Source organism: Cyrtonyx montezumae, unplaced genomic scaffold (genome assembly GCF_038088225.1).
Source record: "Cyrtonyx montezumae isolate F1298 unplaced genomic scaffold, pur_monq_1.0 scaffold_7, whole genome shotgun sequence".
NCBI classification, from domain to species: domain Eukaryota; kingdom Metazoa; phylum Chordata; class Aves; order Galliformes; family Odontophoridae; genus Cyrtonyx; species Cyrtonyx montezumae.
This window is the reverse complement of record NW_027072078.1, coordinates 11,566,536-11,585,874: the sequence shown is the minus strand read 5'-3', so window position 1 is coordinate 11,585,874 and position 19,339 is coordinate 11,566,536. Positions and strand designations below refer to the sequence as shown.

General features: G+C 36.8%; 2 protein-coding genes across 3 annotated transcripts in view; one reads left to right on the top strand and one right to left on the bottom strand.

The window, feature by feature from the left end:
• Positions 1–966: 966 nt before the first annotated feature.
• Positions 967–19,030, bottom strand: DCAF17 (DDB1 and CUL4 associated factor 17). The gene is made up of 14 exons (XM_065750662.1): positions 18,860–19,030; positions 17,658–17,761; positions 16,756–16,846; positions 15,046–15,185; positions 13,843–13,921; positions 13,590–13,679; positions 11,131–11,238; positions 10,522–10,627; positions 7,020–7,162; positions 5,576–5,685; positions 5,091–5,175; positions 3,449–3,532; positions 1,962–2,117; positions 967–1,176 (listed from the first exon to the last, which is right to left on the bottom strand). Exons 1-14 carry the CDS (start codon positions 19,004–19,006, stop codon positions 988–990), a joined length of 1,632 nt encoding a protein of 543 aa, XP_065606734.1. The 5' UTR covers positions 19,007–19,030; the 3' UTR covers positions 967–987.
• METTL8 (methyltransferase 8, tRNA N3-cytidine) overlaps positions 13,642–19,339 on the top strand; it is a 33,027-nt gene continuing 27,329 nt past the window's right edge. The window contains exon 1 of one of the 2 annotated variants that reach the window (XM_065750659.1): positions 13,642–13,731. The gene's annotated coding sequence lies outside the window, so the exon portion shown is untranslated. Of the gene's footprint in view, positions 13,732–19,019; positions 19,133–19,339 lie in introns of those variants that run through there. The other variant, XM_065750661.1, reaches the window with a different exon arrangement.

Here is a 19,339-nt window from a genome sequence, read left to right as displayed (position 1 = left end):
TTTTGTACTACACTATATATATAATCTTGCAAATGCTGTTTCTATATATAAAGCTCTTCCCTATTGCATCAGCTGGAATAATGAACACTTCAATAGTAAAGGTTGCCAGCAAAATAAATAGTTGGGATTGGAGTGATCATGCTCATGAAATGAACATGACAGCAGTGGTAGTGGAGAGAAATCAGATGTTGGTCATCTCTCCTAAAGCAACACTACTACTGGAAGTGTCTTTGGCTCACATTTGGTCATTTGCATTGTTCTCTTTATGATCATGAAGTGGGTTGGGAGCTTGTGGATTGTTTCTTGCTTGTTCACTTGTATTTTTAATGATACACCGCATGGAATTCCCATGTATCAGATAGGCTGCATGCAGTGATCAGGCTGAGTGTAGCTTTGACACAGACTGAACAATTTGTGAAATTTGGCATGGGGAAACTCAGAGAAGTGCCTTTTTCATATATACATGTAAAATAAATAAACAACAAAGGCAGTGAACATACATAATTTATTAGTATTTCTCTTCAAACCAAAACAAATAACTAGAAAACCCAAATGGTTTTGTATATCAGAAAAAATCCTCCTGTTGGTTTTGTGTAATGATGACTGCCATTTGTCCTACACATAAAATTTTTTATACAGCTTTTCACATTTTGTTTGGCTAATAGCTTGTATTAAAGTTGCATAGGTAAAACTATGTAAGATAGAATGCAGCAGATGGTAGATGATCAGTAAGTCTGCAACTTTCTCCTTGATGTTCAGTATTACAATGCAGTTGCTGAAGCAAACCAAGAAATGCTGTATCCAGCATTAATGAACATGAATAAACCGTTATGGACTACAGACAGGAGTACAATATTAGTGAGAAAAGGATAAAAAGTAAAACTTTGTATAACAGTACAAAATAATAAACACCAACTGGAAAGCAGTAGCTGACTAATTAATACATATGAAGTCCTTAAAAATTGAAGTCTCTGTAGTTGTTATGTCTTAAATATATTCAAAAATTCTCCCACTTTTTTTACAAGACACTTTTTCTTTTCTTTTGTGGCTTGAACATTCATCTTCTTTTGCAGTATCACAGACCATTTGGTAAACGTAACAACTGAACCTCCAGTTAGGCTTCTGTTCTATGTGTAATACAATATCTCTGTCAAAGTAAACTTCATGACTGTAAGTCTGAAATGAGAAAAATAATTCTGGTTACAGTCTCAATTTCCATAGCTTGATAATAGTATCATAGCTATACTATCTTCTTTGGGGGAAGGAGGGGAGAGAGGAGTATATATATGTATATGTACATAGCATTGTTTACTTCCCTGATCAGACAGGAAATTTGTGTGGACACACTGTCTCCCCTTCCAGAGAAAAGATGGAGTTTTAAAGTTTTAAAAGTATTCTGTGTACCTATTTTTGGGAATCTAAGCACAATTTAAAGCATGTAAGTTGCCTATACAGGCAATTATAAGAGGCACCAAAGGTGCTGAGTAACTCAGACCATCTAAGGTAACTAAACTTGGGCTACATGAACTGCCCATTGCATCTTTCCAAATACACACACAGTGGGGTCCATGCTTAATTCTTTGCATGAGTAGTTACAGTTCAGTTAAGGAGACTATTTACAAGGTGTGAAGTTAAGCTGATGTAACTGTCCAGACAGTGAGAGTACTGAAGTTGTTAACTACTTCAGAAAGAACTGAAGAAACAAAGATGCTAATAACAAAAAAAAAAAAAAAAGATCTCAAATAATTAAGATTTTCTGATGAATGAACTACTGTCTGATGGAAGACTTAAATTTCTTGAGTCGTGATTGTTATTTAGTACAAATTTCATCCGTGACACTTGGCAATGCAGTTTATCTATCTACTTTGAATCTGAACAAAAAAATAATGCCAAATGATTGGTATTAGGTAATGGAAAATGTTAGTGTAAACAACCACACACAAAAAAGGAATGCTTCTCACCACATCCCAGGATTCCAGTAGTGGAATGCTCTTAAGTAGAATCCCATGTTCATTACAGCGTAAATCAAGGCGAGCTCTTCCATCAGCTCCTATTTCAGTAACTGCCACAGTGGATAACAAATCCAATTCATCTTCATAGTCTACAATTTTGAATGTCTTAGGAAAAACAAAGTTAAGTTTACGTATGAAACAATGTCACATTCCCTGAAGAACTGGGAAGTCTTCTGGCATCATAAAGAAAACTTTGTCAGCCTGACAGCCAAATAGCATCTTTCCCAGCACAAGGTGTCTAACTTATGTTGGGGATATTCCTTAAGACAGGAAGAGAAGAAAGTGATGTTCTGAACAGTGCAAGTAGATGCATTTTATGTTGATAGGATAAATAGAAAAATTACTTTGAAAATTACTGAAGAAATGTACAATTTGAACTCCATGCCCTATGTTGAAGCAAATATTAGAGACAGTATTGCTTAAAATCATTACTGGTTTTGAAAGAATGGCTGTATTAGGGTAATTCCATTCACGTGAACACCTTTATAATCTGTTCACAGCTCTCTCACTCCACAGATAATGTGTCAATGAATAACTGAGACCAAAAGGTGAAGAATGTGAGCTGCCATAGTTACCTCTTTCTCACTGCCACGGACCTAGAAACATATTTCTTTTACTGCTTAAACTATATGATTTTTCTCTTCTTTAAATTCAAGCAAGTTTTTTTCTTCCACAGTGGAGAAATATTTAATGCTATCACAAATAAAGTGGGAGAAAACAGAGTATGCAGACTCTAATTTTTATACTGTTAAAAAAGGTGATTAGAAATGAACTACACACCAGAAGGATTATATGTATAAGGACTGTCCTGTGTTTTTCTCATGTTAAAATCTATTTCCTCAGGAAAACAACAACAACAAAAAACCTAAAAGAAATGACTTCCAGAAACTGATGAACTTTAACTGTTGTACTTATTATTGCTGTATTATTATTGTTGTACTCTTAAAGCACATACCATGTGCTATTTTCAGTCTCAAGAAGCAGTACCTTTAAAACATTACTTTATCCTGCAATCTAATCAAAATGGCAGACAGAAAATATAGTTTAGATATTCCTATTAGGTTCCTCTAGTCATTGTTTATGCTATGGAAGAAATATTTAAAGGAAATATTTGAATGGAGAGAAGAGTAACGATTTTTCACATTAACACTGCATTTCTGTGCCACTGTAGTAACACTGAGTTATGACGGTGTCACTGGGTGTAAGCTTAGTTCTTAAAAAAAAAAAAAAGTCCATCCAGAGAACAAACACCAACCGTGAGGAAGAGTACGAGGATAGGGAGAGGAGCTATCTAGAAGTTAAGACAAAGACAGCCACAGAAGATGCATTAAGAATTAAAAGCTTAACACAGCTAATGGTTACAGGTACTGCACCTGTAACTGGAATGACTTCTGCCTTGCTAAACTTCTTTAATCCAAACTCACTACATCAGTTACCTCTTGTTCTGGGTCATCATCCAGCAAGTTAAGACGCTTTTTCACCACTCGACCAGAAGATGTTACGGTAACAGAGCTGTTCACCTTTGGAGAAAAAGGAAAAAATGGCCCTGAACTTCAGAGCACTATAGTTTCATCATATGTATTTGACAACATATCTAATTAATCCCTTCTGTTTTCTGACCTTGCTTCATACTCTGGAATCTTGTTTTATTCATTAGCAATACATATCCATATCGCTGCCATCTGTTCTTTTTCAGGGCTTATGAAATTGGTGGTTTAGGTGAGGTACAACTGATGTTACTCATTTACAGGTTCTCATTCCTGTGCAGGTGGCTAAGTTTCTCCACTACCATTTTTTCTTTTTTTTTTTTTTAGAACAGAAATTACTTGAGCCAAAATGTTGGAATGAGAATGAAGACAGCTAAGTCAATGGCTTGCTTCTTAATTCCAGGAGATGGACAAAGTAGCATCTTGAACCACCACAGCTGCTTTCACTGGGTATCAGTAATGCCAGAAACATTCAAAACTGGGGTTATCAATAGCTTAGTGGAAGTCAAAAGTAAAAAGCAGAGCAGACAGGATTAAACAACTCCAATTTCTTGTCTTTTATTCCAACAGAAATTTGTCTACTCTACTCCTAAATAATTGAAGGCAATCCATTAGATGACAAAGCTTATTCTTTCTGAATTTAATAGAAATTTTACTCCTGAGTATAGCTTTTTAATATACAGACTTCTAAGAAAGCTTCAAAATCGGTATCACTGACTATTATAGACTTTACAGTACTCATAAACGATAAAAAAGCCTTCATTTATATAAATTGTATATGCTGAAGGAAATTGACATAGCATTATGTAAAACTGTTTTTGACATTTGTGACAGAAAAACCATAAAAGCACTCTAAAAGATTTCATGAAACGCTGAAGGTGATTTAACAGCTCATTTTAACCAGAGGTCCATATCATCCCCTAGCCATTGGTTCTACATTTTTCCACCCTTCTGACCCTCTGTTTCAGTTCCAGTTCAACTCACCAAGTGAGCAAAACGAGTACTCATCCATCTTTTTCTTTTATTTATTTATTTATTTTTTGCTGAGCTGTTAGCTGCTATTTTACTCCATATGAGTTGGCTCTCCAAGGGTTACATGAACACTAAAATTGTCATGAGGTATTCACGTATATGCAGCAAGGAAAAGTCAAACTTTCTGAAGGAATGTACTGTCTATGTTGTCTTACAAAGACTTACCCCATAAGTTGTGAGATTTGAACCATTTCTAGTATTTGTATAGTCAACTTAGTCAAGCATAAACAAAATTATCCTGTGTAGCACCTTCATTTGAAGGAAATCTGCCACTGTCTTGTATGTTTTACATCACTGATAGTTATATTGCACACCATAAAGATTGCAGAGAACTTAAGAAACAGCTTGAGGATTCAGAAAATCATCCTGAAAATGTCACTTGTTTTCAAGATTTCATATAGCTGTAAAAAGACCAATGAAAACAAGGAGTGTCTTTCAAAGAGCTTTGAGTTATACCCATAAAACACAGTGATTGCTCATATACATTCCCAGAACACCTCTTGATTGCTCAAAATTATGCACTGTCATCTCAGATATTAGAAATTCCTTTCAAACTCACACAGTTTTCTCTGTTGGCCGTGATTAGAAAGTCTTCTGCAATTTCTATTTGATCTGTGTTTTCAACTTCCTTAAGTTTCAAGACTCTACCAAAGAGACAAAAATCACAACATGAGTATACATTCATATCCATTTACTTCAATACTTCTATATTTTTAACCTAAAAGATCAGCTATATTTAAATCAGAAACTACTGAAATTTAAATAATTTATTTTTGTAATTTGTCTATCACAGAAACTTTAACGCCGTTGTCCTGAATTTTTTTTTCATTCTACTATTGCCTGCCAATGAACACATGCATCATGTAGAAATCTCCAGATGTTTCCTACCAGGGCTCCAGATTCTGACAAATTCATAACTTTTCCAGTTTCTAGGAACCGATGACAGTGTTTTGACCCACAAATATCAAACTACTGAATTTATGCAGTTATGCAGCTTTCTGCCTAATGAAAACAAGATCTGAGGGGAAAAAAAAAGACTCATACTTTATCAAATTTGGTCCCACATGGATTATTCTGCCCGACATATCTGGATGGAAATATATCCAATCAGGTTCCAGTGAACAGCATTTCATATCTTGTATGCCATTTTTTGCCTGAAGAAGGAAGGAAAGGCTTAGAATATTAGTATACTTTAAGCCTCACAGATCTAAGTAGAGAGGAAATACTCTGCTCTTCTCCACATACCTCTGAACGTTTATAAATATTACTCTGACAAACATGACCAGAAAAGATGGCAGAGGAACAAAGTAACAAATAAATAAATGAATAAAGACTCCAATAGTTCTAATTCTCAAGGATACTCCATGGAACTGTTTCAACTTTTCTTTAAATTTACAATAGGCCCTGACTTTGTACTGTGATTATATGTCCAGCCTCTCCTAAAACAATGCAAAATGAAAGTTTAACCTGTAAACCCTTGAACAATTCCAATAATCTGAGAAGACATCAGAAACATAGTAACACAAACTCCAACTTGTGCCTCAAACCTCAGGTTCAGCCTCTCCTGTGCACAAATATTTGTGGAGTGTGTAAGCCTTGGGTAGCTTGTGATTTCAGATGCAAATGATACACATGGATCAGAATCCTGAAATTCTGGCAGGTGATTTTGTTGTTAAATTTAGCTGACTAATCATTCCAATTTTCAAATGCACAAACCCATACAGAAAAAAACTAGATGGGAAAGGTTTGCTCAAGTCCCTTTGAATCTAAGCTGATCTTCAGCTGTGGCTGTGAATGATGTTCTGAAGCTAAGAGATGAGGATCACCAATTTGATCAAGCTAACAGAAGAGATAAGAACATTCACAGATGAGAAGTTTTTTAGTAAAGAATCCTCAAGTGGCCAGAAACGGTTATATAAATATCATCAAGTCAAATGGAGACCCAAAATAAAACTTGAGATGGTGATCTCGCATAAAAGAATATATGATGAATAGCACATAAAAGAAAAAAAAATAGAGATGACAGATTAAGCTGAGTAAAAAAATAGGGATGCTGGATTAAGCTGAGTAAAAAATTCTTTCCAGAGAGAACATACAAATCAAGGGTAAACCACAAACATTAAGCAAGTTTATTCAGCAATTTCTTAAAATGCCAATTGGTAGGCTGAGCTGTTGAAAGTGCATTAAGATGTTACCACACAAGGAATCACGTATGAGAATCTGCTCATCTCTGTACTTCTAAGCTGGGAATCCAATGCTATGTAGCAGCGGCAGTGCTACGACTATACTGCAGTGAAGGAAATATCAAAAGCAATACTAATTCAGAAGAAAACATGACTTCACTGGATGACAGAACACTGTAGGGTGATCCCTGTGAAAGCACCACACTGGGAAATGAAGACTTTGTTACCTCCAGCATTGCTCAGGAGAGATGAGGACAAACATGATACGTATTTATTTCAGAGAAGCTACCATCTGAATATATTACCAAAGCATTGTCTTTCAGAGAACAAATATAGAAGACTCCTCTATGTTTTTTCTTGTTAGGTGTGATGATATAATGCCAAGGAAAGCCTCCAATTTGAAATGCATTCTCCAGAGAAGATGCTTCAAATAGCAAAGGTGGGGTATCTGCAAACATGGGGTAATGTTAAGACCATTAGTAGAAGAACAGTAATAATTCTATTGATCCTTACAAGTCTAAATTACCATAAAGCTGTTAATTCTTCAGAACTTTTGAAGACAAGTGGAAATATATTGGCTGTTAAAATTCTTCTAGCACCAGCAACACTTCCTCACCTAGCATCCAGGCACACATCTGGAATTCCCTGAGGAAGGTTACTGAGCTCTCAGATCTTCATGCTGAACTGCTCTCCTGATATCTTTGACTTAATTCATTCCAAATGAGCTGGATGAGGAAAGACTTAGCAAACAGTTAAAATTAGTCCAGCTCATCTGAATGAGAGTGAACATACACATGAACAGATCAAATTGAGATCAGATTGCATGTCAGAATGATCACCAGTCTCTTGAGAAAAACAGTACTAAATACCTACATCTTCCTTTGTGTAATACTACAAAACAGTGTGGACCATGGTGAATTCAATCTGTAGCTGACTTCATAAACAAAATAAAATAAATAAAATAAAATATCAAAGAATTCTTGTAACTAATGGCAAAATAAGTTTAGTTCTATCTTCAGTTCAGTTGGGATAAATTAGACAGATGTAACACGCTATTCATACATTCTGTTTACTAAATGAGAAAAGCATCTTGAGAAGAAATGGCCTCTATAGAATTTTATAACTAAATAAAAGCAACTTCTACAGCTGCTATGACTCCCATCGATTTTAAAATGAAAGAACAGTTCTTTTTAACAGTCCAGAGAAATGCGTATTAAAAAAAACAAAGACAAAACGTGGAGTCCAGTCACCAAGGGCATTTAAACAGGCAGAATATAAAAACTCAAGCTGAATTACTGTGAGGAGGGAAAGGCTCTCATCTGGACTTTCTTTTTCCCAAGAGCCTGATCCAAATTGTGACTTGTCTTTTCCCTGCTTAGTCCAGATAATTAACCAGACCATAGCTGATGGTGCCAAGATTTTGCAGGACGTCGGCAATTATGATTATATAGTGCCTCCCACTTCTTCCTTCACGTTTCTCAGAACATAGTCCTTTATACTGAAAGGAATCACTTTACTGTCTATGGAAATGAAGTCTTTCCTGAGCTGGAGAAAAGCTGTCTCCTTAGCTGTCTTTTGTACTGGTACATAGGAAATGGGAGACTCTGTGTGAGAAATACTGAAGCATACAGTTTATGAAAACTGAGGTAGAAAGTGTGGGGAATGTTGAGGATGGAGGCACATGCAGAGGACCTGCAATTATTAACGTCTGTCAGAAAATGAAAAATAGGTCAAGAAAACTTGTAACATTTCACTTAGTGGACTTTTCATTTTAATTAATGAATATATAATAATGCCCATCAAAAATTCTACTGCATGGACTGAATGATAGATTTAAATGTTTATTTGAATAGTACAGCCATCCTAAGCAGTACAGGCTGCTGCTATGATACACTTCTCTTTTTATGCTCATTTGCCAAAAATTTCTAAGACCGCAGCTGCCTCTGCAGTAGTGTGACTCTGCTGCCTCAACTCCCTATCACTAATATGTGTCTCTTGCTCTTGTTGCTCAACATTTTGTTTCATTATTCCCAAGTCCTTCCCCTACCAGTGCAGGGTTTCACTCTCTACTTTGAGCCTCTTTCTTCATTTCCTTAAAACTCTCAAGTCTCTTCTAAACATAAGCTATAAAGTTGCTCCTGGCAGCACTAACATGTATTTGTTCTAATTTGTTGTGGAAAAGAAAAGTGAGCTAAATCTCTCCTCTGCTTTTTATACTGAAATTACTGAATCCTATGATAATCAATCATATTATAATTTTACATTCTGGGCCTTCAGAAGGTGACATAATGAAGATTTATAGTTACCTTTTCTTTCCACTGTGACCAACAATAAACTTCTTACCAGTCAGTAGCTATGAAAGATGTGGTAGCTACATAGTAACCCATGTGTTTTTATCTCTTTACACTTCCCCTTGGGTACCTCATGCGCCATAAAAATAGCATCATATTTGAAGGGACTGCCATCCCTTCTGGCAATTTCTGTAGGCAGACTAGGACTAAATAAGCAGGAAAATTCTGAACAGATAGATTACACTAAATACAAGTTTAAACTCTGAAACTGTTAAAATCTCACTCGCTGAAGCATTACATTACACTGAAGATTCAGTCAGCCATTTCATTCTTACAAGAGAAACAGCTCCAAAACCACAAGAATGCAACTATCTGCAAACAGCAGCCACAGCAAATGTTCATCTAAGTTCAAAACTTCCTAACCACACGCTTTTAAATTTAATACAAGATCAAAAACATTTCTCCCCCAACATGATGGTTTTAAATATCAAAACCAAAAACTATACTGATTCATAAGACATGAGAATGTATCTACTACAGAATTCTTTTCTAAGCTCCCACAGTGTTTTCACAGTGACTATAGCATTACATTCTGGTTTCGCAGACAGAAAGGAAAACAAGGAGAAATAAGGAGACATCAACTGTAGTAGCCTGTCACTGTTTTGATAAAACACTGCATTATACTTGAAAGCTTTTACTATTAATTCTGCATTTTATCTTTGTGCATTTTCTCAAGTTTATGTGAATCAGTTTTGGTTTGTATGCTATTATCTAATATTGTTTGTAAACATAAAGATAAAAAACACTTTATGGGGACAGCCTCCTATAAAATACTTACTACAGAAACTTTCAAAAATTAAAGGAAAAAAGCCTGTATTATTTGATTTTGGTGAAACTTACGCTTCCTCAAGTCTCTCACTTGAACTTTTTAGAACTTCTTAAAGAGAAAAAGTTTCATAGGCTTTGATCATTTATTAAGATTCTTATTATGAAATTCTAACGTCAGAGGCACCAGTAGAGATGAATGTAGGTTTCAAAGAAATTAAAGTCATTACATAAAGCAGAATTCATAAGTTAATGATTTGAGGCATGAGGATTGTTTTTAAGATATGATTTCTTCTTTCCTTTGGAAAAAACCTTTCTGAAATGGGCACAATTCCAACAATTGTGGACACACAAGCATCAATAACAACTGTTCAATCCCTTCCTCTTTCCCTGAGCAGCTCTCTCTCAAAAATAAGGAGGTGTTTCCACTTCACATGTTTCTTGCAAAGTTTTTAAAATAGATTACTTGCTGTACTAATTTTCTAGGTAAGTCACAGAATCATGGAATGGCTCAGGCTGGGTGCTATTTAATTAATTCTTGCAATTAAAAGTAAAGAAAAGCATGATTTTACTATAATGAACCCAGAAATAAAGTAACAGCACAACATAAGGACAGTAATTTTAATGTTCTTGGTGCTAAAAAGTCGTAAGCAAACCACATATGCCACGATAATACAAAGATCATAAATACCTGTGATTTTAATGTTACATGGAAGACCAAATGGATACTTTCCCACAACTCCCACTTCACCATTCCAGTTGAATTCACATCCCAAGTCAAATGGCTGATCCATGAACTAAAATAAGGCAGAACAATTCAGATTTATCAATGCATATTTACTTGCTTTTTGTCTGAATGCTCCATTACTACAGCATTCTTAACTTGTTAGACGCTGCTCAAATTCTTATTTTGAATTAACATCTGACTTTTTATTGGCAGAAGGTGAACTTAAATATTTCACTGTAGTGCTGTTTCAGATCAAACAATCTTCCATGCCCATCATTTTCCTAACGATAACATTTTGTTTTCTAACTATAGACTGTGCATGAAAAGCAGCACCCTCTGGTCTAGCATATATTGGAATACCTGCCCAACCCTGGTTCTCATATGTTTTGCCACCAGTGACCAGTGTAACTAGAATTTTCTGACAGTACATCTTTTGTATCTTCAGACTGTATATAGTCTTAGGCAAGAACTTTGTCCTTTGACACAACCCCCATGTACCTATGTGGTGTTACAAGTATATTAATGATTTGTTGCCACAAAAGAGCATGGATTACATGAAAAATTTCACGTTACCTGTTCAGAGATGGCCTGGAAGTTATAGAGCCTGACCAAACCCATGCTATACATTACAATCAGGATTCCATTAGAAATAGCAACATCTGTCACATTGTTACCGAATATCTGTAAAAAGAAAAATCTATTAAAGAAGAAATAACTTAAAGAATGTAAAATACAAAATTAAGAATCTAATCTCAGTAATCAGGTTCCTTTTTGACTCTGACCAAAACCTACAAGTGAAGTTTTAGTTAAAGAATGTGTCTGTAGCTCATCTGTTCTACTGAGTTTCTGTAATACTTTGCACTGCAGTAACATCTGGTGTTAGGTAAGTCAAATTCTACAAGAACACTTATTCTCTAATTAATCTTCAGTGTATCTTTGTATCATGTTACGCATTTACTACAAGATGTGAACAGATTTTATTGCCCAGCATCCCACAGGAAGTCAATAGGACAGCGAACAGTTCAATCTGAAAGTACTGACTGCAGAACCTCTCCATCACCGGGGTAAAATACTAGCCTAATCATGCCTCTGTGACTGTGTACAGCTGTATAAGAACTACACTAGCCAGCTGTCAGAGTACAGATCCTCTCCGAATCTGAACTAGACATGAAAAGCCGATTACCCCTTCAGTAACTATGCAGTATTCATTTGTGCTACTCCTTAGAACATCTCCACTGAAAAAAAACCAACAACAAACAAACTAGTTCTTAATATTTAATAACAGCATATGAAGTTGGTAGTTTTTATACTGAGATGTTTGGAAGACCAGAGTTTTCATTTTTTTAATTCAGAATAGCTATATGAAGAAGCAATTCAAACCTATTAAAGAAAATAAACCCAAAAGCTGAAACACTCCTATTCTTGCCCATATCTTTCAGTTTGGTCCTGAAAGATAAATTCACCCCTGAGAGCCTTCTTTTTATTTATTATTTTTTTCTGTTGAAATTTTTAGATTAGGTCCTACTGTCTTCCAGTCCAAGCTCTTTTTTCCCTTAACATAAAGGATAAAAAGTTCCAGTGTGAATTTGGACTTATTGTTGTGTACCTTCTCAGTGAAGCTGTTGCATTCTGTAGCATTCAAGAATGATGTAGCAGTTACACTCCCTATCAGGCTTAGCATTGCATTCGCTTTTTTTTTTTTTTAATTCCAAATTCTACCCTGACCTTATGTCTAGTAATAGCAGTTACTCTGATAAACAGGACAGGCCTAATTGAAAAAGTATGTTTTTAGTACATTTAGCCTACTATGACCATGATGAATCCAACGTGGCATTCTTAAACAGATAATGAATACTCTTGATACTGGTAAAATTTGTGCTTTCCAGTCATAAATGCTAAATTTAAACAGAAGAGTGCCCCTTAACTTTCACAGGCCCAAACAAAAAATGGTCAAACCCCATCTTCCCCTTTCCAGCCGCAGCCAAACCCAGCATGAGCTAAAACCAGCTGGTAAATCTGGACCCCAGATGAGGGTGTGCCTCACAGAACTTTGAAGATAGACTTTGCATGTTCATACTGTTCACTTGTAAGATTTACCTAGAACACTTGTGACTTAAAATATTTTTTTAACCAGAACACTAAAATTTCCATCCAGCTTTCCATCACAAAACAACATCAGAAAGGTCGTTTCCTCTTGTCTGACAGACATGTATTTATATTTTACTGTTTCTTATCTATGATAATACAAGTTTGAATCATTTCTAACTGTACATAGAATGTTAGGGTATTACTAGAAGTGTTTCAGATGCACATCTATGAGTGAAGAGTGCTCAGGAGATGGTGAAGCTTAAGATCCTGGGTGGAAGAAGCCTTAAGAAAAGACTGAGAGGGGATCTTATTAATGTTTATAAATATCTTAATGTTTATAAATATCTTAAGTGTGGGAGAAAAGGGTCATGCCCAACCTCTTTTCAGTGGTCTGTGGGAACAGAACAAGGGGAAATGGCCATAAATGAGCATAGGAAGTTCTGCACCAATATACAAAAGAATTTCTTTACTAAGGATGACAGAGCACCAGACAGGCTGCCTGGGGAGGTTGTTCTCTAGAGATACCCATCTTCTCTAGAGATACCCAAGACCCATCTCGATGCCTGCCTGTGCTGCCTGATGCAGGGAGCCTGCTTTGGCGGGGGGGAGTTGGACTTGATCTCTAGAGATCCCTTCCAACCCCTACAATTCTGTGATTCTATGAAGAGGTAAAAAGAACACTGCACTCTACACCTCTCTAGCCTTTAATTACAGCAACTGTAAGAATTACAAATCAACACATCAAGTAGTAACCCAGTAACAATTCATCAGTATTTTCTCATCTGGAATTAAGATTCTTCCCCCAGTGCATCATCAGACACTAAAAGAACATCACTGCTCATTTAAAAAGGTAGTGTCCTGAAACATTAATTACAACTTCTGAAATCATGGGACAATTGCCTAAATCATGTCTCTCATACAACCACGGTACAGATTAAACTTACCTTTTTGTTTATTTCTAGCATTCCAATAAATGACATAGGCAAAACTTGGAACACAGCAAGATGGAATAGTACAGACTGTTGGATACCTGCCTGGGAAAGAAATAACACTGAATATACATTATACTTGAGGCATTCACTGGTGGTAGGGTATCTTCATCTTCTACCATAGTAGCAAAGCATAATGTCTCTGTATCTATTGTAAATTTGTGACAGATTTTGTAAAAATTTAAGAACAGTTTTTCAACAGACTTACCTGTCGTGCTGCTGCAGGGAGTTTGTTCTGAGCTGACTTCACAACCATTACCTCTTGAGGAGTATCCCAACTTAGGTACCTATTTGTGATATGGAAGACGTATCTTAATCATTGCAAAATCAGTTGATAATAAATACATGATTTCATGTAAAATATAATTATTCTAATTAGGCAGATCTCTGTGTCCAGGCAAACTATTCAGTATCTGATCTGGGAAAGGTGCCCAAGTTGTTTGCTGTTTGCAATAATGCATAAGCCACTGGACTAGATGCCAGTAGCAGCTTATTCCTTATAGAGCTGTGAGAAAACTTCTGAAAGTATGAACATTCACTGTCTTACTTTTATTCCTTCCCTTAATGAATCACTGCTTTCTTATTCTTCAGTCTAAAGAAGATCATTAAGAACTCAAAAAACTGTGCACCTTGCCAGAAGCAGTAACTGCTGTGCTTTTAAGAATAAAATGGATACTCTATGGAGAAGAATGTTTCTAAGTTAAAAACTGCTTACTTTATCCTTTAAATGTATCTTTCTTCTGTTTTATCAAGTTTGCTTTGCAGTTCTTAGAGATCAAAGCTGGTATGTTGCTATTGCACTATCAAAGGCTATAAAATCATTAGAGGAAAGCCAGCAATAGTCTGTTTCTTGGGTTTTTGGTTTTCTTTTTGTGTGGCTCTTAGTTTAACTTGATACCAAATTTGAGACCACAATACTTGAGTTGCTGAAATGATTGTAAAGAAAACAGAGAGCAGGAGCAATACTCCAGGAAAACTGCTAGACAAACAGACCTGTGTATGATTGGGCTCCTAAGGTTTTACGAGCTGTCTTTCACTCTAAGACATCCAGAACCTATGCATTCACTGATCTGCAGGGAGCGTTACAAGGCAATCTATTTACATAACGTTCAATCACCAGCACTGATGAAAAATCTGGAAAAACATGGTGAAGTTTGATGAGAAACTTGGGTTTTCACTCTTTTTTCCCCGCTCTGTACTTACAGCAAATTTCCTCCAATTAAAAAATATTTTTTATAGTCCTTTGGCTAGTTGTTCTAGAGGTTGCTCTCACAAAGGAATAAAAAAAACAAGATTTCCTGAATGCACAGAAATTGAACATCTTACTATGCAGAAAGATAAACGTGATTCCTCTTCTCCAGTTTAATACTAATGACTGTTAGCCATATAAACTGTAGCCAATATTTAATACCTGAATTTGCAGCAGGAACCTGCAAGATACACTTTTTCCAGTATTTCCCCACTATCAGCAGAGAGACGTAGAAGCCAGTTCTGCACTGTTAAGACTATAAGGGAAGGTTTGTAGTCTGAAGGATTTGGTAGCATTTCCCCCTGTGTAAGAAAAAGGTTATCATAAAAAAGTTTGTACCAGTACATTACGTAACAACAAGAGAGAAATAAATACATATTCCTCAAAAAACTAAACATAGAAAGGTTCCTGTAATCACATCAGAATCTATAAGCTCATGAATGTACTAAACAGTCAGCTGATGTTATGTAATTAGTTTGATGTCACACTTTTTGCACTTTTTTCTAGAAAATTTTCCTTTCATGACTTCCTTGCCTTGCACAAATAAAGTATAACAGCTTATCAATACAGCTGATGTCAGTCTTCATGAAAACATTTTGTGAGTATTGCAGAATAAATTGCTGAGTAGTAACTCAACAGTAACTGCTTATTTTTGGCATCTCAAATACTGAAATAGTATTCCTAGGTTCTGTGGACAGTGAACAAGTGCAAAAACCCTCCAGAAGGGGAAATATTATCTACAAATACTCTAAGGAGACCAAGCTCTTGTAGCTTAGAACCAGGTTAAATCAGTACACATATGAGCACCTGTAAGGACCTCTTCTTATGAAACAGTCAAATTATATTACAACTATTAGTTGCTTCAGAAAAATTAAACACAAAAACATATCCCTCGAAGACAAAGGATTAGAAGTGTAACTGCGTGACATCAAATGTGTCAAGATTTTACAGCTATGGGAAAGATTGTCAGTTTGAAGTATAATGGGAAATCCATTTATAACAGCAATGAACAGAGTTTTGATTTTGAACTAAAATACATTCAAATTGCATGGTTTTACTATACCATAGGCACTAAGAAGAACAGTACACAGTTTCTGATTGTATTTTTCATTTCTCTTTCCATATATGTTCCAGACTACATCCCAGCAGGGATCCCAAGTACAAAGTAGTATAGTTTAAAATTCCACCAGGTGAATCAGACATTTCAAGCCAAGCAAAATAACCCATGAATGAAGAAATACTTTTCCTTCTCTTTAGACTGCTCAGTGAAAAATGGCTAATTGAATTAACTAACTTTTCTTAAAAATTACCTTTTTTTGAGAGAAAACAGAACAAGCTTCAGTCTAAATACTGCAGCAAGACTATCTATGTATGAGTATCTATGAATGTAAAGGAAGAAAGGAGGGAAATTAGATAATTAACTAGAAGGAGCAGAATAGCTTGTGGACAGTTACTTCAGTTGGTCTTTTTTATATATAAAATGTTAACATACAGGAAAAAAAACCCAAACAAACAAAATAAACCCTCTTATCTACTGCTCTTGATAACTCAACAATAAATAAATGATTTAAACAGAATTTATGTCGTAAGGAATTAAGAGTTGAGTTGCATACGCATACAGGCACAACTTTTAATATCTTCCACAGATGTCCATGAAAAAGCATTTAAAAGCACTGTTGAAAAATTTAGAGTATACCTCTAAGCATTCATTCTGTCAAAGTAAGCATATGTTGCAAACCTTGAATGACGTAACTCACAAACATTTTGGACAAAATCAGTTAACAGGGAAAGAATTCTCTATTCTAAATCTATTCCTCTGAGAGGTGTTAATTTGTTTTTGCAAAACAAGGCTCTAGTAAAAAGTAATCTTACCAGTGGGCATTCCAATAATAAAGCATCTTCTATTCTTTCTGACTTAGAACACTTCGGCTTTTGATAAAGTATTCTTGGCTCTTGTGCAATGCTGGAGGAAAATGATTGCTAATCATTAGCCTACTTTATAAACTACTTTCTATCAACAAGTACTTTCATACACTTTTATATATCCTACCTCTTTAGGTAAGTCAGAATTTAAATGCCTTTATTTTCCTTTGTAAATGCTATCTGCAATCCCTCTCAAAGTAATCCCTATAAGCAAATGTAGTATAATGTAACAACATAAACCTAATCGTTTCTATGTTTTTGTTAAAGCAGGCAATACCAGTATACTTAGTAGTGATGTTTTTACTTTAATAATACCCATTAACAAGAAAGCATATTCTAGAAACTAAGAATAATATTGAAACCTTCCTCTAAAGCACTTTCAGTGTTCCCTTTCATAATACAAAATCAGAGCATATTGTACATATATTTTTAAAAATCTGATCTCATAAAGTCTTTATTGAGTGTATGCAGTTTTCCCTTCAGGGAGAAGCGGAGACAAAGATAAACCTTCAAAGACATTTGTCTTTTATGTTCCATATTGCACTGTCTCAGTTTTGTTCTGACCATGGCTTAGAACAGTTCTCCTATTCCCTACTCCTTCTTTCCCAAGTGGTTGAGGACAAGGACTGGTGTGAGCGGGACCCCTCGTCCGCAGCTCTGCTCCTGCTGCTTCTGAGCTGCACCTCTGCAGCATTCATGGAATAGGAAAGTATGAGAGAACTGATCCACTCTAAAGTAAATTCCACTCAACTCAACTCACAGGGGCTACTGAGATGAACAAGTTTGCTATGTGTCTCAGTCACAGTGTTAAAACTGTAAGCTAGGTCAACTTTTAATGGTAAATGTATTACCTGCTAATACAGCACTGGTAGTTGTCTAAGTAAATTCTTCCTCTTTCATAAGCAATAGGGGATGCAGAATGAGTCGTCCAAACATTCTTGAATTTAGTACTTTCCTGAAACAGACAGAGGTTTTAACAGTGATAAACTTGTGAAAAAATTGCATTTGGAAAATCCTTAGCTCCTGCAGCTTGATAACCAAGTTTAACTGAACCTTTCTTTTTATATGATTGTGGTGGGTTATTTTGTTCGTTTTTAAACAAAATACTTCCCTAGAGAAGACTTTCCTCTTTTAAAAAGTAAATTTAACTCTTTTCTAGCTTACGAACAGCATGTGCAATGAACATTTTGTTGTTAACCTGCCTCCATAAGAACGGTCAATTTTAATGTAAAAGTTTTAAATCAAGGATAAAATCCCCCATTGTGTAAATACGCACATATCATTCTTTTATACAGAAGTAATTGCATTTACTGAGCATTCCTTCCTTTTTACACTTGGTGATTGGTCTGAAAAGTAGGAAAGACTGTACAGTTATTTGCAACATGAGCCGGAAGTGGCACAATCTCTTCACATAGATAAAGTTATACGTGTGTACTGCAGACACCAGCAGCTCTATCCCCCTAACACAGGTTCCAGTCCTAGGAACCAGTGCATCTGCATATGGTCAGAGGGACTGTGCCCTCACGTGCCTGTACATCTGACAGCATTAAGGGCTGCTTTATTGGACAGTATGTTTGCTAGAAGTCAGCTGTACCATAATTGCCCTTTGGCTGCTGCATGCTGGCTTTCAGTGCATGTCTGTCAGCTACTGCACAGCAGCACTAATCGCTCTTAAAACGTGGCATAATTTCTATATTTCTAAAACAGAAACGTCACTGAAACATTAAGGGTATGTTTGTTTACCTGCAGACCTCTGCTGATTTCCTTATTTTGCTTTGAGAGGCCCACAGAAAGTTACAATTCAATATTAACCATCTTAAGGAAAGAAAGAAGCAATATAAAATCTCATAAGAGGCAATTTCTAACGTGCACGTGAGATCTACGAGCGCTTCCGCTGTTCCTTCAGTACTCCGTACATTTCTAGGTCTGAGCCTCATGAAATACACATCATCACTTCTAACTCTCTTAGCTACACTCTTGCATCAATTTTCCCTCCCCAGCCTTGCTCGCAGCGACTTCCCAGACACCCGCGTCCCGCCCGCGCCGCCCTTACCTGGCACAGGATGGTTCTCAGGAGCCCCATGTTCTTCCGGAGGGCCACGCCGGCGTCCCGGGCGTAGAACCCGCGGGCCCTGCGGCCGAGCAGGCGGCACACGTTGGGCGCCCGCGGCGCGGCCTTCCCGGCGGCGGCGGGGCACATCTCGGCCGAGCGGAGCAGGGAAAGGCCGGAAGAGCCCTCCAGGCCGCGGAGCGCGCACCGGAACCGGCCGGGCGGCGCGGGGAGCGGAGGCCCGGAGCGCCTCGCCACTCGCGGCGGGTACGCCGGGTACTGTAGTTCTGCGGGGCGAAATTCGGCGGCGCGCACGGGCATGCGGAGGTGTGAAGAATTCCACTCGAGATATTGTCTGTAAGCGGCAGGGGAGTTTTGTAAGAGACACAAGAGTGAAAAGGAGAAACTCGTTTCTCGGGTCCCATCTGTGGGTGCCGTGGCACGGACCCGAGCGGGCCGGAGGTGAGTGCCCAGGTGCGGGTG

Coding starts and splice junctions, on each gene's coding strand:
- DCAF17 (XM_065750662.1), bottom strand. CDS start 19,006: ATGTGCCCCGCCGCCGCCGGGAAGGCCGCGCCGCGGGCGCCCAACGTG. Junction 13,922..15,045: donor GGTTCCTGCTGCAAATTCAG/GTATTAAATATT, acceptor TATCACAAATAG/GTACCTAAGTTGGGATACTC. Junction 2,118..3,448: donor ATGATGACCCAGAACAAGAG/GTAACTGATGTA, acceptor GTTTTTCCTAAG/ACATTCAAAATTGTAGACTA.